Source organism: Mesoplodon bidens (genome assembly GCF_964165515.1).
Source record: "Mesoplodon bidens genome assembly, chromosome: 4".
Taxonomy (NCBI): domain Eukaryota; kingdom Metazoa; phylum Chordata; class Mammalia; order Artiodactyla; family Ziphiidae; genus Mesoplodon; species Mesoplodon bidens.
The window spans coordinates 120,495,571-120,520,211 of record NC_138160.1 but is presented as its reverse complement, the minus strand read 5'-3'; the positions used below and the strand labels follow the sequence as shown (position 1 = coordinate 120,520,211).

Genomic DNA, 24,641 nt, shown 5'->3' with positions numbered 1-24,641 from the left:
AGCCAGGCGTTGTGTCCAGAGTCGGCGTCCACCGCCACCACCTTGGTGACCAGGTAGCCGGGCTGTGCGGCGCGCGGCACCGTTTCGAAGAGCGCCGAGCCGTCGGGTCCCAGCGCCGGGTACAGCACCCTGGGCGCGTTGTCGTTGCGGTCGCCCACCAGCACGCGCAGGCTCACGTTGGCGCTGAGCGCGGGCGAGCCGTGGTCGCGGGCCTGCAGCGTCAGCTCGAAGGCGCGCAGCTGCTCGTGGTCGAAGGCGCGCTGCGCGAACACCACGCCGCTCTGCGCGCTCACGGACACGTAGGACGACAGCGCGCGCGGCTCCAGGTCGCTGGCCAGGATGGAGTAGGAGACGTGGCCGTTGGGCCCCAAGTCTGGATCTGAAGCGCTAACTTGGGCGATGGAGGCGCCGGGGGGGTTGTTTTCTGGCACGTGGACCACGTAGGAGGCCTGGTGGAAAACAGGAGCGTTGTCGTTGACGTCAGTAATATGCAAGGTGACACTTGTGCTGGTGGAGAGGGGCGGCTTGCCCTTGTCAGTGGCTGTGATGGTGACATTGTACTCCGGTGTCTGTTCTCGGTCCAGGGTCCCGTCTGTTACCAGCTTGTATGAATTTTTGGACGAAGCGATTATCTGAAAAGGTACTTCACCCTCTAATCGGCAATTAACCTCCCCATTCTCCCCGGAATCTCTGTCATGTATTTTGATCAAAGCAATTAGCGTTCCCGGCACTGCGTTTTCCAGAATCATTTCGACTAAGGAATGGAACGTAACATCTGGCCTGTTGTCATTTTCATCTTGAATGTTAATTTCAACTGTACATTGTGCAACCAGTCCTCCGCCATCCCTCCCTTCCACCACGATAGAATATTCCTTGATTTCTTCAAAATCCAGTGTGTTTAGAGTTGTAATTTCCCCATTCTTTGAATTCAGACCGAAGACTTGCCCGGTCCTATAGAAGGAATAAGTGATTTCTGAGTTGACGCCCTCGTCCTGGTCGGTGGCTGACACCTGCAACACAGTGGTGCCTGGGGGCACGTTTTCTCCAAGGCTGACTCGATATACGTCCTGGCTAAATACCGGGGGGTTATCATTGGCATCAGTGACCTGGATCCGGAGCTCAGTAGTGCCGTTTAGGGGTGGATCTCCACAGTCTGAGGCTGTCAAGACTAAACGATGATAGCCCTGTTGTTCCCGATCTAAGGGTTTCTCCAATACCAGTTCCGGGTATTTACTACCATCTTGTTTCTCCTTATTTATCAACGAGAAACTAGGGCTAAGAGAGAGTTTATAAGTCTGCAGAGAGTTCAAGCCAATATCTGCATCTTCTGCGACTTCTAATATAAATCGCGTGCCTGGCAGTGTAGACTCACTTATTTGCAGCTCAGAGGAATTTTGCGTGAATTTTGGTATGTGGTCATTAATATCCTCGATCTCCACATTCACGTGATAAAAGTTCAGTGGATTTTCAGCAACAGCCTCAAATTCTAGAGTACAAGCTGGCTTCTTCCCGCATATCTGCTCCCGGTCTAGCCTGCTGCTAACAAGTAACTCCCCGCTCTCTGAGTTCACAGTGAAGTAAGGCTTCTCCGAACTGACCCGCAGTTTTCGAGTCGGTAACTCGTGGACACTGAGTCTCAGGTCCTTGGCGAGGTTCCCCACCACCGAGCCCTCTGGCATCTCCTCGGGAATCCTGTAGCGGATCTGCTCAGAGAGCGCCAGGCAGAACAAAGACAGCAGGAACGGAAAGAGCACTGGCCGCCTCTCAGCCCAGCCCCTCTCCCCAGCTCCGCTCCCCATCCCTCTTGCTCCCCTCAGCTTGCTCACCGGCTTGGAGACGCCGGATTACAAACAATCTCTGTGCTGCAGTTGTCCGGAGCTCCGAACAGCTTTATTCCGGCGTGGGGGGTCAGGCAGGGTTTCTTCTTCTCCAGAGGAGGAAGCGGTGGAAAGGCTAGCGAGTCTGAGATGGGAAAGTGCGCTGCGTCTGCGCGAGGAGGTCGCCAGCACCAAGCTCTCCACTTTGGCCAACAGCGGCGCCCGGAGTCCGCACTAGGAAACTGCAGCCCCCGCTGCTTAAGTTTAAACAGCTAAAATAATTATAACCGTGTGCTTAATTTAATAAGCCATATTTTTAGGTTAATATATTTAATACCTTAAATTATCAAGACTTCCTTAAGGTATCTTTTCTCTTGTTTCCAAATTATTAGAAATATCATGTTGGGCCTGTATACAAACTTACATATATTGGTCCATTTATTTCACCATTTTACAAACATACATTGAACTTTTGCTTTGTGCTAAGTACTGTCCTTGTCAGTGGCCATATAACAAAGAATAAGACACAGGTCTTGCCCTCAGAGAGTTTCTTGTCTGCTAATTTCACGAATCATTTCTGTTTATTAGCTATGATATATAACAATTTTTTAAGCTTCTTTCACTGATTCCTGTGTTTACCTCCAACATTTCTACATACTCAATGCTATTTCATATCACATATATTAGAGAAATCAATATTGTTTAAAACTATTTTGTAAAATTGTGTAATTTTGTACCAATCCTGAAACATCTCCTTCTGATAATCTCAACACTCTCTTTACAAAATAATTTCTTTTTACTCTTCTATCTCAAGAAGTATTCATTCAAAAAAACTGTCCCTATGATGTAGCCAGGATATTATTTACTGTACCTCCTACTTCATATCTCAAAATTAACTGGCTTATGTCATACCCAGTATTACATATAAATTCATCCTTAAAATGTATTGAAATGTTAGTCTATCCTTCAATACAAAGTCACAAATGGATATTCTAATAGAATGCATTAGCTCCTTATCTATGTACTTATGTTATACTAAAGTAATGGCTTCAGAATTGGAGGAATTGAGCTCATGGTAAATGTATTTACATAAATTCACTGAATGTAGTGACACCTGTTCTAATAATTTTACTCTATTTGTTTAAAAAATTATTTGCAATTAGTGAATGCTTTGAGCAAGAGTATTGGGGCAACTTTCCACACACTTTTTAAATTTGCAAAGTGTCAACAAAATAGTTGTCTCCTCAAGTGACTGTACACCCAAACACTACAGAAAATATGAAGTTAACTTCTACCCATTGTATATGCAAAATTGGAGGGAACATAGCACAATCCCTGGGAAGTGTCCTTCTAATTACTAACAAATAATTCATTGTGATTTCCACTCTCATCTGATGACAAATCAGAGGTTAGTTTTATTTAAATGCTATAACAAGGGATACGGAAGTCATATAGTCCAGACGGAATCATTTTAAATTGAATTTTAATCATTTTTAATTGAATCATTTTTGATTGGCTTGTTTAGAATTTGTGTAAATGTAACTTCTGTTCTTAAAACCAACACTCTGGAACTCTAACCATGAGAACACAGCACATTTCACATGGCTGTACAATCAAAACAGCTAATTGGAATTCTAATGAAACGTGTTCTTCTGTATTTTACAAAAGTCATTTTCAACAATTTAAAATGACATGTTATTGCAAATTTGATGGGGGCAGGGGGCAATGGCCATTTTAGGCTTAGATTCTATGTCTCCATTGGTAGAGTCCTGGGTGACCACTGACACACAAAAACAGTGGTGTGTGCGTTAGGGACCAGTCTCATCTACCACCACCCTTTAAAATATGTTTGTTTTGAAATATAAGAAGTATTAAAGCTTTGAACGGTAGTGATCCAGATGCAGGGCTCAGAAAAGAGGTTTAAAGTGAAGAAAATTTCAAGCGCCTAGTTTTAGTTTTAGCAAAGAATTCTTAGGATTCTTTGCAATCCTAAGAATCCTAAAAATTCTGAGATGTATTTTACTTTTACTAAGCTAATACAAGGGTTTAGAAGCCTCAATAATGTTTTGTAAGTTCTAACTTATATGTATACATATATATGTGTGTATACACACACACACACACACAAATATTCCTGTATATAAAACGAACTGACCATATGTGATTGGGTAACTATTTCTTAAGTGAATAAGTGATAATTGTGGTAAAATATGGAAGGCTTTAAGAGGTCAAGAGTTCATATTTAAACAATCTTGTCTAAGCCTTTGGAAAGCAGATAAAACAAGTATGTTGATTAGAACTCAATTTTATGGTATCACTAACACAAACCCAAAACTTTGTGGTACACTTTAAAAATTATTTTAAAACTTTCTTCACAATGCATGTTTCAAAACACAACTTAAATGTATAAAAGATATAATTCCTCTAAGAAATAAACGTAAACAAAGAACTGAACTCACCTGAACAGAAGCAGCTTCATCCCTACATTCATGAAAATCTCTGGATGTTAACAAGGTATCATTTTTCTCACAGCTCTCCTGGCTGATGAGCGTGTCCGCATAGTTGGGCTGGGGAAAGATCACGTGACTCCCCCGTGAATCAGAGGTAAGGGAGACCTCATGGGAATAGGTCTTCAGGAAAGCCTGTACTCCCTCCATGCCCACAAAGCCTGAGGCTGGCAGGCCTGCCAACCCGACGCCCGAAGCCTGGAGAAGACTCGACTTGTGCCACCGCCACAGTCTGAGAGCCAGCAGCACAATGACAAAGGCGAGGAAAATGCAGGAAACAACGGCCACTGCCACCACCAAGTATAGTGTGAGGTCTGAATCATCAGAGTTGGTGGGGGTCCTGATGCTACCCAGGTCGGCAAGGACTTCTGGGATGCTGCTGGCCACTGCCACAGTGAGTGTGACGGTGGCAGAGAGAGGGGGCTGGCCATGGTCCTGGACCGCCACCACCAGGCTCTGCTTGAGCGCATCTCTGTCCAGCAGGGCCCTCGCTGTGCGCACCTCGCCCGTGTGCAGCCCCACCAAGAAGAGTCCCGGCTCGCTGGCCTTGAGCAGGCGGTAGGACAGCCAGGCATTCTGGCCTGAGTCTCTGTCCACAGCCACCACCTTGGTCACCAGGTAGCCGGGCTCTGCAGAGCGGGGTGCCAGCTCCATACCCGTGGAGCCATCGGTGGGAAGCATGGGGTACAGGATCTCTGGCACATTGTCGTTCTGGTCCAGGATGAACAGGCTCAGTGACACGTTGCTGCTGAGTGGAGGGTCCCCACTGTCACTGGCTGTCACCACTAGCTGCAAGTCTTGGATCTGCTCATAGTCAAAGGAGCGCAGCGCATATAGGACGCCAGTGTCAGAGTTGATGGAGACATAAGACGAGAGAGGCGTCGCCATGATGGTGTCTTTGGTAAGAGAGTAAGTGACCTGGGCATTGTTGCCACTGTCAGGGTCATGGGCCATCACAGAGAAGATGGAGGCACCTCTGGGGTTGTTCTCCGGGATATAGGCTGAGTAGGAGGCATGAGGGAAAATGGGTGGATTGTCGTTGGTGTCTGCCACGTGCAGGGCAATATGAATTTCAGTAGATAGAGGTGGGGTTCCTAGATCTGAGGCCATCACTGTTATATTATACATAGAGATCTTTTCTCGGTCCAAATATTCCCATATCACCAATCTATAATAATTATCTATTGATTTTTCTAATTGAAAAGGTAAGTTATCACGTGTGTAACAGACAACTTGACCATTCTTCCCAGAGTCTCGGTCATGCACATTCAAGAAGGCAATTACTGTCCCAGGAAGAGTATTTTCCAAGACTGGGCTAAACAAAGATGTAATGGTCACTTCGGGTCTATTATCATTGACATCTTCCACTGAAATGAGTACTTTGGTCCGTCCCAGAAGTGCCCCCACATCTTCAGCCTGTATTTCCATGTCATAAAATGCACACTCTTCATAATCTAAACTCTTTGCTGTTGATATTTCGCCAGTATTTTCATTAAGCTGGAATAACGGAGATTGTTTTTCACTAATTTTCCAGAATTTATAAGCCACTTCTCCGTTGGTTCCCTCATCTGGGTCGCTAGCGCTTACAGTAAGCAGCCGGGTGCCCGGGGGCACGTTCTCTGGGACTTTCACTCGGTAAATCGGTTGAGTAAAAACCGGGGCATTGTCGTTTGTATCCAACACTGTCACTCGGATGTGCACTGTGCTGGAGCGACGCGGTTCGCCTCCATCGGAGGCGACGAGGACCAGATGGTGAGCAGCCTCCTCCTCGCGGTCCAGGGCGCGCTCCAGCACCAGCTCTGGGCTTATAGTTCCGTCGTCTCCAGTTTGCACGGCCAGGGAGAAGTGGTGATTGGGGCTGAGCTGATAGCTCTGCAGGGAATTCAAGCCCACATCGTGGTCAACAGCCTCTGGGAGTGGATAACGTGTTCCGGGCAAAGCAATTTCGTTAATTTTTACTTCCAGATTGTCGACCTGGAATTTCGGATTATTATCGTTGATATCAGTGATTTCTATTTCTATTCCCCAAAGTTTCCCTTTATCCTCAACCAGGATGTTAATATTTACAAGACACCGCGCGCTCTGAGCGCAGAGCTCCTCCCGGTCTATCCTGCCCGCGGTGACTAAGCTGCCGCTTCGCGGGTTCAAAGCAAAGAGCTGCATCCTACCTCTGGAGACGATGTGGACTCCGTGCTGCGCCAGCTCTTGTGACTCCAGCCCCAGGTCCTTGGAGATGTTCCCCACGAAGTATCCTTTGTCGCTCTCTTCAGGCACGGAGTAGTGGATCTGTCCTCTCCCGATCTCCCCCAGCGTGCCCAGGAACGCGCACAGCAGTACCAGATCGCCGCGTCCTCGGTAATTCTTTGGAGTAGCCATTGTTCTTTCACTAAGGAATCCACTCAGAATCTTCACTGGGCATATATGTCTTCTTTACCTTGATGCTGCTTTGCAGATCATCTTTATGGAAAGCTGGAGTTTCCCAAAGTTAGGGGCGGAATTTTGCTGCAGTCCTGCAGTTGGTTTGTGAGATCTGCGGGTCTTTGTGAGGTGGGAGCCCAGAGTATCCGGATGGTTTTTGGTTACATTTATCTCCAAGTAGGTGAACAGCGGCGCTTAGAGTCCTAGGCAGTTACTGCACTCACTTAGATTTGTTATATTGCATGCTAGATTACTTAGGAAAAAATTACTACTTGCTTTTTGTAGTTTGGAATAACTTATCTCTGAATTCATATTTTAAAAGTAATTGCCAAGAAGTGTGGGATGAAGTAGGGTTAAAGTCTTACAAAGTATTATTGATCAGATTTTGGGGTTAGTGTCATATTAAATTACTCAAATTTCTGGAATATATTTACTCTTCTTTTTATTTACTCTTTTAAAAATAAAATTTTATTTCTTATTATGCTCTAAGCTTTATTGTTAATATCTTCAATATCTATTATCAAATAAGAACTACAGTTATCACTGGAAATTAATTCATTTTTAGACTAAAATACACCTATTGGAGATGACTGACCCAGAAGTTGTTTTATTTGGTTTAAAACAATTAATATTTATAGTAAGCTTCCTGTAGAGTTGTTGCCTTTTAATATTCTTTTTAAAATGGCATTTTAATTACACATTAATAATGTTTCCAAATTAATATTGTGATGTTTTACTGGGATATGTGTTTTTTTTTTTTTTTTAATTTTATTTATTTATTTATGGCTGTGTTGGGTCTTTGTTTCTGTGCGAGGGCTTTCTCTAGTTGCGGCAAGTGGGGGCCACTCCTCATCGCGGTGCGCGGGCCTCTCATTATCGCGGCCTCTCTTGTTGCGGAGCACAGGCTCCAGACGCGCAGGCTCAGTAATTGTGGCTCACGGGGCTAGCCGCTCCGCGGCATGTGGGATCTTCCCAGACCAGGGCTCGAACCCATGTCCCCTGCATTGGCAGGTAGATTCTCAACCACTGCACCACCAGGGAAGCCCAATGGGATATGTGTTTTAAACATTTAAATTTTATATATTTTCTATTTGAATAGAAAATACTTGAAAGATACAAATGAATATACAATGAAAAGCAAATTTCCATCCTATTCTTCTGCCAATGAGAGATGATTACATTTTAAAGCCGACTTAGTTAACTTTTAAAGGTATACATATAATCTAAAGGTAATTTTACCTTAACTAGCACTTTGATCAAAAGAACCACAAAATTATCACTAAGGAGTCAAAAAGTGCCAGTGCAAGAATAAATGTCTCTTTTCTTCAGCAGTTTGTACAGTGGCCATTAACTGAAGCAGTTGCTAAGGGAAATCTAGCAAAGGCCCGATACAATGTATTATCATCTTGTGTATGTACTTGTATGCACATAAGACTGTCAGTCTTGTCTAAAATTTGAAGAATTCAACATGCTATTTTTCTCCTAGAGATAGTAGAATGACTAGAAGACCTCTAGCTATATTAGTTTAGGTCTGCAAAAAAACAGACATTTCAAAAATTACATAGGAGAAGTGTGTGTGAGAGAAATAACAGGGGCCAAAACATTGTGTTTTCTTTGATAGAGGAAGCCTATAGAATGAGCATCAGTACAGATTAATCCTGAAAAACCTATGCTGCAAGTAAGGAGAACATGCTTTTATCTTCTGGTGAACATAGTGAATCTACTGATAAATAAAATGGTTTTACACACACACACACACACACACACAGTACAATGAATACAATTACAGTAGGTCCATCTACATAAAAATACAGGTTAAGAGACGTTATTCAAGGAGTTTTTGAAACAGAGAAGTAAATATAGGAAACAAAATATCAGATTAGTATGGAAACCATAATAGTTAAATCAATTAAGAAAAATACCTAATTTTAGCTTATATTTTTTCTTTAAAGGTTTATTTATATGACTGCCTACATTTACATTTACAGTATGTCCAAGCTGAAAAAAATCACAATATATTAAGCTGTGGAAGAAAAATTTAGGGAAAAATCTCAGTTTTACAGGAGACCCTATAACATTGCCTAATGTTTCCCTTGTAGATAAAACCACAACTTCACTGCTTTGTAAATCTGAGCCTGGTAAGACACCACTAAAAGACACATAATTGCTCCGAATTCAACCTCCCTTGAAGAATGGTATGACAGCTTTTTGACTGGCTACTACACTCTTAAGACAATGTTTGGATCGAAAAATTGTATATAGGCACACATTGGTAATATTTTGAGTTTGGTTCCAGACCACTACAATAAAGGGAATAGCACAATAAAGCGGGTCACAGAAATTTTTTGGTTTCCCAGTGCATATAAACTTTATGTTTTAAGTGTGCAATAGCATTATACCTTAAAAAATGTACATGCCTTAATTTAAAATACTTTGTTGCTAAAAAATGTTAACCACCATTGGAGCCTTCAGTGAGTCAAACATAATCTTTTTGCAATAGTAATATCAAAGATCACTGATTATAGATCGCCATGACAACTATAATGACAAAGTTTGAAATATTTTAAGATTTAAAATATTGTGACACAAATTGTGACACAAAGACATGAAGTAAGCAAATGCTGTTGGACAAATGGTGTCAATAGAGTTGCTTGACCCAGGCTTGCCACAAACCTTCAACGTGCAAAACAACAACAACAGCCAAAAAACAAAGACTCAGTAACTGCTAAGCGAATAAAGCAAAATGAAATAAAACAGAGATACGCCTGTATTTTCTTGTGAATATGGAAAACTGTCAAGACCATAAGAAGCAGGCTATACTTACAGGAAACTCACCTGATGGGAGGTTGACTCACTGGAATTAAAAAGTGGAAATAAGGTCCCAGATGAATCACCACAAAGTATGTCTTGTCCTGAACTCAACTGCTCATTACATTTTAGAAAATTAAACTCTGTCTTTCCAGTATGGGCAACGCACAGATTGTAGGAATAAGGTAAAGTTCCTTCACTGTAGTTGGGGGGAACCACGGGTCCAGACTTGACACAGACACCAGGCTGAAAGCAGCCCCAGGCAGCGGGGCTGGAGGAGCATCGAAGGTGTAGGGCGACCGCCAGAATCACTGCCAGGAGGAAGAGCACCGAGATCAAGGCCAAGGCCACCACCAGGTAAAACTGCAGCTCAGCTTGGGGGTCAGGGGGCTCAGAGTGGTCACTGAGGTCCGGCAGCGCCTCCTGCAGGCTGTCCGCGAAAACCAGGAGCAGCGTGGCGGTGGCCGAGAGGGGCGGCTGTCCCCCATCGCGCACAGCAACCAGCAGGCGCTGGCGGGCCGCGTCCCTGTCGCCCAGGGCCCGCGCCGTGCGCACCTCGCCCGTGCGCAGCCCCACGCTGAACAGTCCGGGCTCGCTGGCCTGCAGCACGTGGTAGGACAGCCAGGCGTTGTGTCCAGAGTCGGCGTCCACCGCCACCACCTTGGTGACCAGGTAGCCGGGCTGTGCGGCGCGCGGCACCGTGTCGAAGAGCGCCGAGCCGTCGGGTCCCAGCGCCGGGTACAGCACCCTGGGCGCGTTGTCGTTGCGGTCGCCCACCAGCACGCGCAGGCTCACGTTGGCGCTGAGCGCGGGCGAGCCGTGGTCGCGGGCCTGCAGCGTCAGCTCGAAGGCGCGCAGCTGCTCGTGGTCGAAGGCGCGCTGCGCGAACACCACGCCGCTCTGCGCGCTCACGGACACGTAGGACGACAGCGCGCGCGGCTCCAGGTCGCTGGCCAGGATGGAGTAGGAGACGTGGCCGTTGGGCCCCAAGTCTGGATCTGAAGCGCTAACTTGGGCGATGGAGGCGCCGGGGGGGTTGTTTTCTGGCACGTGGACCACGTAGGAGGCCTGGTGGAAAACAGGAGCGTTGTCGTTGACGTCAGTAATATGCAAGGTGACACTTGTGCTGGTGGAGAGGGGCGGCTTGCCCTTGTCAGTGGCTGTGATGGTGACATTGTACTCCGGTGTCTGTTCTCGGTCCAGGGTCCCGTCTGTTACCAGCTTGTATGAATTTTTGGACGAAGCGATTATCTGAAAAGGTACTTCACCCTCTAATCGGCAATTAACCTCCCCATTCTCCCCGGAATCTCTGTCATGTATTTTGATCAAAGCAATTAGCGTTCCCGGCACTGCGTTTTCCAGAATCATTTCGACTAAGGAATGGAACGTAACATCTGGCCTGTTGTCATTTTCATCTTGAATGTTAATTTCAACTGTACATTGTGCAACCAGTCCTCCGCCATCCCTCCCTTCCACCACGATAGAATATTCCTTGATTTCTTCAAAATCCAGTGTGTTTAGAGTTGTAATTTCCCCATTCTTTGAATTCAGACCGAAGACTTGCCCGGTCCTATAGAAGGAATAAGTGATTTCTGAGTTGACGCCCTCGTCCTGGTCGGTGGCTGACACCTGCAACACAGTGGTGCCTGGGGGCACGTTTTCTCCAAGGCTGACTCGATATACGTCCTGGCTAAATACCGGGGGGTTATCATTGGCATCAGTGACCTGGATCCGGAGCTCAGTAGTGCCGTTTAGGGGTGGATCTCCACAGTCTGAGGCTGTCAAGACTAAACGATGATAGCCCTGTTGTTCCCGATCTAAGGGTTTCTCCAATACCAGTTCCGGGTATTTACTACCATCTTGTTTCTCCTTATTTATCAACGAGAAACTAGGGCTAAGAGAGAGTTTATAAGTCTGCAGAGAGTTCAAGCCAATATCTGCATCTTCTGCGACTTCTAATATAAATCGCGTGCCTGGCAGTGTAGACTCACTTATTTGCAGCTCAGAGGAATTTTGCGTGAATTTTGGTATGTGGTCATTAATATCCTCGATCTCCACATTCACGTGATAAAAGTTCAGTGGATTTTCAGCAACAGCCTCAAATTCTAGAGTACAAGCTGGCTTCTTCCCGCATATCTGCTCCCGGTCTAGCCTGCTGCTAACAAGTAACTCCCCGCTCTCTGAGTTCACAGTGAAGTAAGGCTTCTCCGAACTGACCCGCAGTTTTCGAGTCGGTAACTCGTGGACACTGAGTCTCAGGTCCTTGGCGAGGTTCCCCACCACCGAGCCCTCTGGCATCTCCTCGGGAATCCTGTAGCGGATCTGCTCAGAGAGCGCCAGGCAGAACAAAGACAGCAGGAACGGAAAGAGCACTGGCCGCCTCTCAGCCCAGCCCCTCTCCCCAGCTCCGCTCCCCATCCCTCTTGCTCCCCTCAGCTTGCTCACCGGCTTGGAGACGCCGGATTACAAACAATCTCTGTGCTGCAGTTGTCCGGAGCTCCGAACAGCTTTATTCCGGCGTGGGGGGTCAGGCAGGGTTTCTTCTTCTCCAGAGGAGGAAGCGGTGGAAAGGCTAGCGAGTCTGAGATGGGAAAGTGCGCTGCGTCTGCGCGAGGAGGTCGCCAGCACCAAGCTCTCCACTTTGGCCAACAGCGGCGCCCGGAGTCCGCACTAGGAAACTGCAGCCCCCGCTGCTTAAGTTTAAACAGCTAAAATAATTATAACCGTTGTGCCCAGCTGAAAAACCTTTTTTAGATGTCTGTATATTTAATAACGTTTAATTTGTACTATTAGAAACGTCATTATCCCAACTTTCCAGGTTTTTAGGTAAATCAGGTAGGTTTGATATATAAACATCTATATACTGACATAATTATTCCCCGACTTTCAAATCCGCACTAGTAATAGAATGATAACTATAACACAGACTTGGCCTAAACGATCTCAGAGCATAGTAATTGTGAATACTTATTAATTAGCAATATATTGGATAAGGTTTTATCTTTGTTTTCCTCGTTGCCTTTTCCCTTATTTTTCCTTACCTTTTTGGTAACTAATTCATTTCAATTTTTCCAGAGAGCAACAGTAATGCTGAAATTGTCTTTTAAAAGGGCACAATTTATACTTACCTCTCTTCTTCCAAAATAGTTTCAGTGATTTCTTTATAGTAACATTACTTGATTTTAACTTCCAATATCTTACTTAAAGAAATGATGCAGCCTTTTAGAAAAGAGCCTATCCCTCTCCTTCCCATAGCACGATTATTTTCCTGGTTACAAAATGCAACATAAATATCCAAAACTACCAGGCGAATAATATATTTTGCTTTGCAACACAAACTCACTAAGCATGGTCTATGTACTGAGGCACTTGTTCCCACTTCTGTACTTATCACATCCCGTAATGACAGTTGAAGGAAATAGTCCCTAGAAAGTTTATTTGCAATAGCTCACTGAATTTAGTGATGATTTCTCCCCTTTGTTTAAAAATATTTTAATCATCTAATAAATTTGGTTGGGGGGGTTCTTTTTCAAAATACCTGATAGCCACATTTCTGCCTCAGAGTGTCAGTAACATTATCCTCTCCCCCAAGTGACTGTACATCTGAACACTGCAGAATGTATGAAATATACTCCCACAGGACTGCACAGACCTTTATATGCAAAACACCACCTAACACAACATTATGCTAGAAAAAATGTGCTCTCACCTAATACTCAAAAGGTCCCAGTAAACAAGAACAAGATTACCTTGTCATCAACTACTTCCTGATACTAATCAACTGATGTATTGAGTTATACTAAAGTGTTATATAACAAGTAGACAAGTAGTTAATTGCAGACTAGATTACTTCTAACTAAATTTTTCAGCAGACCCAATAAGTAAACTTCACTACTGGTCTAGGACTTGAGTGTATGAGATGGTTGTTTCATAAAGCCAGCATCCCAAATCTCCCACTTATAGAGCCCACATACACACTTTGAATGACTGCATCACTAACTCAGCACATTAGAATTTGGGGTAAAAACATGCAATGGCCTATTTCACAAATGTCACTTATAACACTGGAATGGCATTTTATTTGATGTCACATTTTATTGGTTTTGGACAATGACCTTTAGTGTGGTATTAGACTCCATGTCTGTCATTGATAAAGATCTCAGTGAAGCCTGACACACACACATTTCATTCTTTAGGCATCAATCTAACCTTCTACCAGGACCTAACTTTAACAGACAATTATGGTTTAAATAAGTCAAAAGCCATGGAGGTTTTCAAGGTCACCAAGGGGAGTTACATGGAAGCAGAAGCAAGGCACAGAAAAAGTCTTCAGACTGAAAATTTTTTCAAGAGCCTTTTATAGATCTGATCTAAAGAGAGTCCTGAGAAAACGGAAGTGTACTTTCTTACGAACCTCATGCAATGAGAAAGACTTAACAATTCATTCTCATTTATAAAATACATGAATTAAGAACACCATGTGGAACATAAGTAGAAGGTATAAAAATGTGATTATTCACAATCTTGTCCATATGCTTTTACTATAAATATGATACCAAAACCTATGTCAATAAGCGTTCCATGTTAAAGAATCACCTCTGAAAGAAACGATTAATCTTGCTTTACCACTTGAGAGGGTTTTTTTTTTACCCATCTTCAAATCACTTATTTCGCAAAACAATAAAGAAATTTACACAAAATATAGTTCTTCGAAGAATATAAAGATAAATGAATGACTGAACTCACCTGAATACTTTGGGCTTTATCCTTACATTCATGAAAATCTGTGGATGTTAACAGGGGATCCTTATTCTCACAGCTCTCCTGGCTGATGAGCGTGTCCGCGTAGTTGGGCTGCGGGAAGATCACGTGACTCCTCCGCGAGTCCGCGGTGAGCGAGACCTCGTGGGAATAGGCCTGCAGGAAAGCCCGCACCCCGTCCACGCCCACAAAGTGAGAGGCGGGCACGCCCTCCAACCCGCCTCCTGAAGCCTGGAGCAGGCGCGACGTGTGCCAGCGCCGCAGTCTGAGCGCCAGTAGAACGACGACAAAGGCAAGAAAGACGCAGGACACCGCGGCCACGGCCATCACCAGATACAGCGTGAGGACGGAGTCGCCAGCGTCGGCGGAGCGCTCGAGACTCCCCAGGTCGGCCAGCACATCTGGGATACTGTCAGCCACAGCCACCGTGAGTGTGACAGTGGCAGAGAGAGGGGGCTGGCCGTGGTCCTGGACCGCCACCACCAGGCTCTGCTTGAGCGCGTCTCTATCCAGCAGGGCCCGCGCTGTGCGCACCTCGCCCGTGTGCAGCCCCACCGCGAAGAGTCCTGGATCGCTGGCCTTGAGCAGGCGGTAGGACAGCCAGGCATTCTGGCCCGAGTCTCTGTCCACAGCCACCACCTTGGTCACCAGGTAGCCGGGGTCTGCAGAGCGGGGTGCCAGCTCCACACCCGTGGAACCGTCAGTGGGAAGGGCAGGGTACAGAATCTCAGGTGTGTTGTCATTCTGGTCCAGCACGAATATGCTCAGAGACACGTTGCTGCTGAGCGGCGGGTCCCCGCTGTCACTTGCAGTCACTCTTAATTGCAGGTCATGAAACTGCTCATAGTCGAAGGAGCGCAATGCATACAGGACACCAGTATTGGAGTTGATGGAAACATAGGAGGATACAGATGGCCCCTGGAGAGTATCTTCAGATACGGAGTATGTGACACGGGCGTTTTCGTGGCTGTCAGGGTCACGTGCAGTCACAGAGAAGATGGAGGTGCCTCTGGGGTTGTTCTCAGGCACAAAGACGGAGTAGGAGGAGTGGGGGAAGGCAGGTGGGTTGTCGTTGGTGTCTGCCACATTCATGGAGATGTGAGTTTCTGTGGACAAGGGCGGGCTTCCACCATCTGTGGCTTTCAGTGTGATGTTATATACAGAGAATGTTTCCCGGTCTAGGTTTTTTGCTGTCACCAATCTATAATAATTATCTATCGATCTTTCTAATTTAAAAGGCAGATTTTCTGAAACAGTGCAGGTCACCTGGCCATTTTTCCCAGAATCTCTGTCTTGAAGGTAGAAAAGAGCAATTACTGTTCCAGGAGGAGTGTTTTCAGGGACTGAGCTGCTTACAGATGTTACAGTCATTTCCGGGGCATTGTCATTCACATCTAAAATTGTGATCAGTACTTTAGCCCTTGTCATGCTACCAGGACCATCCTGAGCTTGAACTTCCATTTCATAGTAGCCAGATTCTTCATAATCTAGGCCATCTAAAGTTGATAATTCTCCTGTGTGGGAGTTCAGCTGGAATATCTGTAGAATTTTTGGAGTTATTTTCCTAAAAGAGTATGTCACTTCCCCATTGACTCCCTCATCCAGGTCGATAGCATTTACCGTGAGTAGTCTTGTGCCCACTGGCACGTTCTCAGGGACAGTTACTTGGTACTGGGGCAAAGAGAAGACTGGCGCATGATCATTCACATCCACCACTGTTACTTGGACGCGGGCGGTTCCAGATCGGGGTGGATCTCCGCCGTCAGAGGCTGTGAGGAGGAGGTGGTGAGCTGTCACTTCCTCCCGGTCCAGCACCCGCTCCAGCACTAATTCCGGATATTTAGTTCCATCCTCTCCAGTTTGCACAACCAGGGAGAAGTGGCGATTGGGGTTGAGATGGTAGCTCTGGAGAGAGTTCGTGCCCACATCCGGATCCCTAGCCTCATTTAACGGAAATCGCACCCCAGGAGCTGTATTCTCCATTATTTTCACATTCATTTCTTCCGTCAGGAATTTAGGAGCGTTGTCATTAACATCCATTATTTCCACTTCTATAGGGTAAAGATTCATTTTATCTTCCATCAAGATGTTAAAGTTCACCAGACACCGCACGCTCTGCGCGCAGAGCTCCTCCCGGTCTATCCTGCCTGCGGTGACCAAGCTGCCGCTTCGCGGATTCAGAGCAAAGAGCTGCGTCCTACCTCTGGAGACGATGCGGGCTCCCCGCTCCGCCAGCTCCCAGGGCTCCAACCCCAGGTCCTTGGCGATGTTACCCACAAAAGACCCTGTGTCTGTCTCCTCCGGAATGGAGTAGAGAATATGTCCTGCCGAAACTTCCCTCTGGGTCCCCAGGAGGATGGAGAGCAGGATGAATCCTCTGTAGTCCCCGCCCCTCTCCCGAGCCGCCATTCTTGTTCTGCTGATCTTTAGACACTGGCTTATCTCCTGTTGTGTTTCTGGATGCCAGTATGTCTGCCTGGAGTCCTCTGTATTCGGAAAAGGAGCCCAGAATCCAGTGGTATAGAGGCCTGAGTTTAGTGCAGCTTGGAAGAGAATTTGTCTCAGTCTGGCGTTTCTTTGTGCTGTAAAAGCTCAGTGGTTCTGGCGGATCTTTTGAACCATTTTTCCCCTGGCTGGTGAACAGCGGCGCTCAGAGTCCTTACTAAGTTACTGCACCATATTGAAGCAAAATAATTGATTTTTGAGAAAGTTGTTTTATCCTTCAAAATTCTCCCATTTATATTTCTTCAATTCATACAACTCTGATATCATTTAAAATTAAATTTTAAGAAACTGTGAATTAATGCAACAATGTTCATGGATGAATATTTATTAATCCCAGATATTTTTTTAATTCTCTGCTCTGCATTGCAATTTTGAAATGATTCTTAGACATTGCCTCACACCTTATTGCACATAGATAAAAATCAGTCATTGCAGATAAAACAAGTATGATTTATTTTTTAAAGGTGTGTATACATAAGGAAGATGTTATGTAGAAAATATTTATATCAGCATATACATTTAAGTTAATTCAATAATATTGAACATATACTATGTTCTAGACACCACCATGGAAGGCACAGAGTCCATTTTTTCTTTAACATATATAGAGATAATTTAATAACATTTTTCATTGAATGGAATCTTAGAGATTGTTTAGTCCAATACCTTCACTTTAATGATTTTAAAAATGAGAGGGAATTGCTTTATCCTTAACTATATAATGGTAGAACCAATGTAGGAATACAAATATCCTCATTCCCAGTCTCCTAAGAAGAAAAAAGGGAATCATTGTTGGCCTTGGCTGATGCTTTATGCTCAAAAAGTGCCATTAGAGATGAGGTGAGAAGCCAAGCAGCTACAATCAGCTATAGAAACAACTCATTTTGACAGAAGGCAGAAATTTGCAGATTCTACTGGCTGTGGATTCATAAGGAAATGAGTGTTTTGGCTTCACTGTTTCTTTTCATTATGCAATTTAAATAATCACCCTACCCTATACTTGAGAAAAGATGGGTCTCTAAACAGCCTTTGAGGATACATGCAGGACTGTCCTGAGAGGATCCTTAGAGGTACTCACTGCTCCACTGATGTTAATGAAGTAAAACTCAATTGTTGATGGATCTGAGGTTACTCTCAGCTGGCAGAAATAAAACAAATTCCTTCCACATAGTTGCAGAAGAGAGTGACCTGTTCTGAAATGAAGACCTGGCAAGAAATCACCTTGCTTTTTAAATTATTTTAAGCCCTGGGGAGTAGCTAGTAGCACCAGAAGGGAGAACTAGAAGTGATACTGTAAAAGCTTAGCTCAGTTGGTGAGAAGTTCCTAACTAAGTAATCTATTTCTGCTCTCTGATGGCCTTATGTCAAAATACAGGAAATACTTTGAATGAAATGCCATTTCAATCTATCAAAATAATTCGTATCATATTTGCTTTCACCAAGTAGATAAAAGAACTTTTTTGTTGTTCAAAGGAGCCAATATTAGTATTGTAGATTAATTACATAACCAGGAGTTTAAAACTATTAGTTTAGTAGCAATCTTGAATTTCTTGATGTAAGCAAAGTATATGGTCATTAAAGATCATGAGTACTTGCAGATATTTTCAAACAAAACTTTCATGTCCATATATTATGGCTCCCAATGTCCTAATTTTTTTTCTTCTTGATACTTCAAAATTCAGAGCGTCATCTCACATTTGTCTCTTATTCTGTTTTTAAAAAGTCTCGATTAACAATACTCTGGGTGGGGCTTCCCTGGTGGCGCAGTGGTTGGGAGTCCGCCTGCCGATGCAGGGGACACGGGTTCGTGACCCGGGCCGGGAGGACCCCACGTGCCGCGGAGCGGCTGGGTCTGTGAGCCATGGCCGCTGGGCCTGCGCGTCCGGGCCCTGTGCTCCGCGGTGGGAGGGGCCGCAGCAGTGAGAGGCCCGCGTACCGCAAAAAAAAAAAAAAAAAAAAAAAGTTAACAATACTCTGGGTACCTTCTTTGGAGCTAAATAAATAAGATCTAGATAAAGGACACAATCAAGTTTTTAAAGTTACACTACAACATAAAATTAAATATTAAAAATTTCTACTCAACCACCAAGATGTGTTTAAATATAACATAAAACTACTGTATAAAATTGAAATAATACTGTATTTTTAAAGGGAGTATGTTATTATTGATTGAGTTATTGGGAAGAATCTTGACCTTCATTTGTTTACTTACATAAAAACATTCTACGAAAAGTCTATTCATCTTCCCAGACAGTGAGTTATTTACCTTCTCTCATTTCTTTATGGGACGTTTTTTCTTCCTGAAGAACCATTTGTTTGGAGTTCTGTTTAGGTTTTCATTCCCAGGCAAAGATGTAGGATTCTTCCAATGATTCTCTCTGAGATTTTACTTCTTCCTCTTTGACGTCCATTCCAAACACTTGATCAAAATGGGTGGTTTTCACAAATGATAAAATAGCCCAATAATTTGGTAGATTTTTTTCCTGGTACTTCCAAATCACTATATGCTCAAAATCTTAGATTGCCTATCTTTTTAGTAATGATCTATAGTATGTAAGTCAAAGAGCCTCAGTCACAACTTAGCAAAGTCCATGATTGCCAGGATTTAACACTTGTTCAGTCCACATGAATGAATGACTATTGTGAGAGTAAAATCTAACAGTTTTTCTGTCAGTGAAATATTGTATTTGTTTAAATGAAATGTTCACGGGTAATTCAGATAAGAGAATAAAGTAAACTACCTAGTATCCCAGTTACTCAGCAGATAAGGAAATAAAATAAACCAGTCTACCAACCATGAAACGGTTAGTGAGTTTTGTTTTTAACAATGGAGGTACAAGATTAGTTTAAATCATCCAGAATTGGTAATATACTAAAATAACATTTACACTCTCACAGTGTATGAAACAAATCTTAATATTTGTATAAAAGACCATCTGACTCCCACGACCAATATCCAAGATTCAAGTCCTTTAAAACCTGGATTCTATTAAATTCTGATTAAACCATTAAAGAATTATATCACAAATGTCCAAACAAATTATGTTTGAAATGTGTATGACTGGAATCTCTTGGTTAGTCATATACACTTGGAATCTTGAAATAAATAATTCTACAATAATTGCTGAAAGTAAATATCAATTTAGAAAAACATGCATTAATTATCCTTTAGCAGCTAACTTAAAGATATCAACTCAGTATTATCTTTCTTTACAAACACTGCCAATTTCAGATTACAAAGGAAGTTCTCACTCATTTTCAAGATATATTCTGAATTGTCTACTTTACATGTGCATACCAAATTTAGATGCACAAGTGGCAAATCCATTGTGTTATCAAATATTAGAATCCTAAGCTCAGGATTGGAAAATATCTTGGCTATCATGAAGTTCAACAACTCACCAAATTATATCAATATTATCTCCTGTATGCCATTAATCCCAGGACAATCAACGTCCTTTGGAAAGGCACCAATAATAGAATCTCCTACCTCCTAGGAAATCCATTTTGTTAGAACAACTTAACTGAAAACTTTGCTGTTTTCTACTCACCAAGCCATAGTTTCATTCACACCTTTGGGCCATGATGATTTAGATTAATCATTCTTTTAAATGACAACCCTTGGGCTTCCCTGGTGGCGCAATAGTTGGGAGTCCGCCTGCCGATGCAGGTGACACAGGTTCGTGCCCGGTCCGGGAGGATCCCACATGCCGTGGAGCGGCTGGGCCCGTGAGCCATGGCCGCTGAGCCTGCGCTTCCGGAGCCTGTGCTCCGCAACGGGAGAGGCCACAACAGTGAGAGGCCCACGTACCGCAAAAAAAAAAAAAGACAACCCTTCTTTCCTTAAATATTTGAATAGGGTTCCCACAACAGTGAGAGGCCCACTTACCGCAAAAAAAAAAAAAGACAACTCTTCTTTCCTTAAATATTTGAATAGGGTTCCTACATAACAAAAGCTTTATTTTATCTGGGTTAAATATGCTAAATTATTTAAATTCTTATTTGAATACTATTAATCCTTCATTCTGCCATTCACTAGTCCTCTATTTTTAGAGCTGTATATTGTAAGTGGACACTAATTACCACATTTAAAAATTCACTTTCATTTTTAAATACTATCAAACACACAGATGGAAAAAAACACTGTAGTAGGCATACAGCATCAGGTGCTTATATTTATTTGTTAACAATCCAAAATTATAATAACGATGATATAAACAAATACTTGCTCAGTATGCTACTTTATACTTCGAAAAAAATTTTAATAAAATCATTTTAGGGCTTCCTTGGTGGCGCAGTGGTTGAGAATCTGCCTGCCGATGCAGGGGACACGGGTTCGTGCCCCGGTCCGGGAAGATCCTACATGCCGTGGAGCGGCTGGGCCCGTGAGCCGTGGCCGCTGAGCCTGCGCTTCCGGAGCCTGTGCTCCGCAACGGGAGAGGCCACAGCAGTGAGAGGCCCGCGTACCGCAAAAAAAAAAAAAAAAAAAATCATTTTATTTTCCCAGAGTTTGTGTGAGGTAGATAAGACAAGGCTTTTTAACTTAAACTTTAACTTGAAGACTATAGATATTGTGACTGTCCTGAAAAGAATAACAGATAGTTCCAGGAATATTATTCATGTCTTCTAACATCTTCTAATATTATTCATGTTTCCTGGTACACACATCAATTATTCTTATCTTTTATAAAAATAATTTTTGATTCCTAAGTAGTAAAGAGGGAAAATATTTCATAAATTCCATCACTTTAGAAAACACTTGCTATTAGTTAACACTGGGAGAAAAAAGATCTTTTTTTTTTTTTTTAGCGGTACGCGGGCCTCTCACTGTTGTGGCCTCTCCCATTGCGGAGCACAGGCTCCGGATGTGCAGGCTCAGTGGCCACGGCTCACGGGCCCAGCCACTCCGCGGCATGGGGGATCTTCCCGGACCAGGGCACGAACCCATGTCCCCTGCATCGGCAGGCGGACTCTCAACCACTGCTCCACCAGGGAAGCCCAGATCTTGATCATTTTAAATAGAAGCTGTGATTCAGTTTTTTCCACAGTATAAAAGTAAAGAATCTCAGATATGCCACATAATAGAAAAAAAAAGAAAGAAAACAACTAAGAAGTGAGATGTAAGCAATCCAAGGCACAAAGAGCTTGCCAAGAGGAGAGGAGTAAAGGAAATTCAGGGCATACATTATTACGATTTATTTTGGTGAAATTCGAGAAAACTAAGATTTAACAGACCTCTACTGATATAAAAGAAAAACCTTCTCAAAACTATATGATTCACTGCAAAAGACTAAGAAAACTAAGCACTGATCAAAGAGAATTTTAATTTTTCCTGTTCGAATAAGAACAATAAAAGCAATAACCTCACCTGAACAAGGGAGTCTTGCTCTTTACAAAAATCTTCCTGAATCAAAAGAGGCTCGCTTTTCTCACAGCTCTCCTGGCTGATGAGCGTGTCCGCGTAGTTGGGCTGCGGAAAGATCACGTGACTCTGCAAGTCCGCTGTGAGGGAGACCTCGTGGGAATAGGTCTGCAGGAAAGCCTGCACCCCGTCCACGCCCACAAAGTGAGAGGCGGGTAAGCCCGCTGGTACACCTCCCGAAGCTTGCAGCACATGCGATCTCTGCCAGCGCCGCAGTCTGAGCGCCAGCAGCACAATGACAAAGGCAAGAAAGACGCAGGAGACCGCAGCCACCGCCACCACCAGGTACAATGTCAAGCCTGAAGCGTCAGAGTCCTGCGGGACCTCCAGGCTGCCCAAGTCGGCCAGGACGTCTGGGAGGCTGTCAGCCACAGCCACTGTGAGAGTGACTGTGGCGGAGAGAGGGGGCTGGCCATGATCCTGGACTGCCACCACCAGGGTCTGCTTGAGCGCGTCTCTGTCCAGCAGGGCCCGCGCTGTGCGCACCTCCCCCGTGTGCAGCCCCACCACGAAAAGCCCTGGCTCGCTGGCCTTGAGCAGGAGGTAGGATAGCCAGGCGTTCTGGCCCGAGTCTCTGTCCACAGCCACCACCTTGGTCACCAGGTATCCGGGCTCTGCGGAGCGGGGTGCCAGCTCCACACCAGTAGAACCGTCGGTGGTGAAGGCAGGGTACAGAATCTCAGGTGTGTTGTCATTCTGGTCCAGCACGAATATGCTCAGAGACACGTTGCTGCTGAGCGGTGGGTCCCCACTGTCACTTGCAATCACTCTCAGTTGCAGGTCATGGAACTGTTCACAGTCAAAAGAGCGCAATGCATATAGTACTCCAGTGTCGGAGCTGATGGAGATATAGGAGGATAGAGGTCCCCCCTGGATGGTGTCTTCAGCTAGGGAGTAGGTGACCTGGGCATTCTCATGGCTGTCAGAGTCGTGTGCAGTCACTGAGAAGATGGAGGCACCTCTGGGGTTGTTCTCAGGAATGTAGACAGAGTAGGAGGTGTGGGGAAAGGCAGGCGGGTTGTCATTGATGTCTGCCACATTTAGGGAGATGAGCATTTCTGTAGACAGAGATGGCATTCCTTTGTCTGTCGCTGTCACAGTGATGTTGTACAAAGACACCTGTTCTCGATCTAGAACCGTATTGGTCACTAATCGATAATAATTGTCTACTGATTTTTCCAGTTCAAACGGCAGACTTCTTGAGATAGAACATGTTACTAGGCCATTCAGGCCAGAGTCTCGATCATTTACTTGAAAAAGAACAATCACTGTGCCTGGCGGTGTACTTTCAGCAACTGACGTGCTTCCAGATGTAACTACCACTTCTGGTACATTGTCATTCACATCCAAGATAGATATTAAGACTTTGGCTCTGTCTTGTAGACCTGGCCGATCCCGGGCTTCAACATCCAGCTCATAAAAGCTGGAGTCTTCATAGTCTAGATTTGCAGAAGTTGATATTTCTCCAGTCAAAACATTCAAGCAGAAAGTCTTTGAGATCTTTTCTGTTATCCTCACGAAAGAATACGTTACTTCCGCGTGGGCTCCTTCATCCTGGTCCCTGGCATTTACCGACACGACTAGCGTACCTACTGGAAGATTTTCGGGAACACTCACACGGTACACAGACTGAGTAAACACTGGAGCGTTGTCATTTGCATCTAGGACAGTAACCAGAATTCGAGCCACACCTGAGCGGACAGGGTCACCGCCATCCATGGCAGTAAGGACCAGGCGGTGAATGGCCTCTCTCTCCCGGTCCAGGGCGCGCTCCAGCACAAGCTCCGGGTATTTGGGCCCATTGGCTTCGCTTGGCACGTCCACTGAGAAGTGACTATTCCCGCTGAGCTTGAAGCCCTGGAGAGAGTTCACTCCCACATCCGGGTCATAGACCTCCATTAGCGGAAACCGAGAGGATAAGGCTGCGTTTTCGATAATTTTCACTTCCAATTCTTCCCTTAAGAATCGGGGTGCATTGTCATTAATGTCCACTATTTCCACTTCCACGGGATAAAGATTCAATTTATCCTCAACAAGGATGTTAAAACTCACCAGACACGGTTCGCTCTGAGCGCAGAGCTCCTCCCGGTCTATCCTGCCCGCGGTGACCAAACTGCCGCTTCACGGGTTCAGAGCGAAAAGCTGCGTCCTACCTTTGGGGACGATGCGCACTCCGCGCTGCGCCAGCTCCCGGGACTCCAGCCCGAGATCCTTAGCAATGTTGCCCACGAAAGAGACTTTGTCCAGCTCCTCAGGAATGGAGTAATGGATCTGCCCGGCCCCGGCCTCCCACAGCGTCCCCAGGAGCATGAAGAGCAGGACCAACACGCTGTAGTGCCGCCGCTTTTGCAGAGCCGCCATTACTGGCTCGTTCTGGACTTCCCTGGGATTACGAGTAGGGTG

General features: G+C 44.7%; 4 protein-coding genes across 4 annotated transcripts in view; all 4 read right to left on the bottom strand.

Moving 5' to 3' along the window:
* Positions 1 to 24,641, bottom strand: part of LOC308616369 (uncharacterized protein) — a 172,708-nt gene that overhangs the window by 125,797 nt on the left and 22,270 nt on the right. Inside the window, exon 4 of the mRNA XM_081232624.1 lies at positions 14,297 to 16,854. Coding sequence (XP_081088750.1) covers positions 14,297 to 16,854 — 2,558 coding nt within the window. The remainder of the gene's footprint in view (positions 1 to 14,296; positions 16,855 to 24,641) is intronic.
* LOC308615794 (protocadherin gamma-A8-like) lies at positions 1,723 to 6,885 on the bottom strand. The gene is made up of 2 exons (XM_081231589.1): positions 4,277 to 6,885; positions 1,723 to 2,089 (listed from the first exon to the last, which is right to left on the bottom strand). Exons 1-2 carry the CDS (start codon positions 6,698 to 6,700, stop codon positions 1,823 to 1,825), a joined length of 2,691 nt encoding a protein of 896 aa, XP_081087715.1. The 5' UTR covers positions 6,701 to 6,885; the 3' UTR covers positions 1,723 to 1,822.
* Positions 9,449 to 12,057, bottom strand: LOC308615806 (protocadherin gamma-B5). The gene has a single exon (XM_081231601.1). It carries the CDS (start codon positions 11,966 to 11,968, stop codon positions 9,563 to 9,565), a length of 2,406 nt encoding a protein of 801 aa, XP_081087727.1. The 5' UTR covers positions 11,969 to 12,057; the 3' UTR covers positions 9,449 to 9,562.
* LOC308615804 (protocadherin gamma-A6-like) lies at positions 16,945 to 24,599 on the bottom strand (the record flags this gene model as incomplete). The annotated part of the gene is given in 3 exon segments (XM_081231599.1): positions 16,945 to 16,981; positions 22,185 to 24,359; positions 24,363 to 24,599. Coding segments are annotated over 3 exon segments (2,415 nt in total). The 3' UTR covers positions 16,945 to 16,978.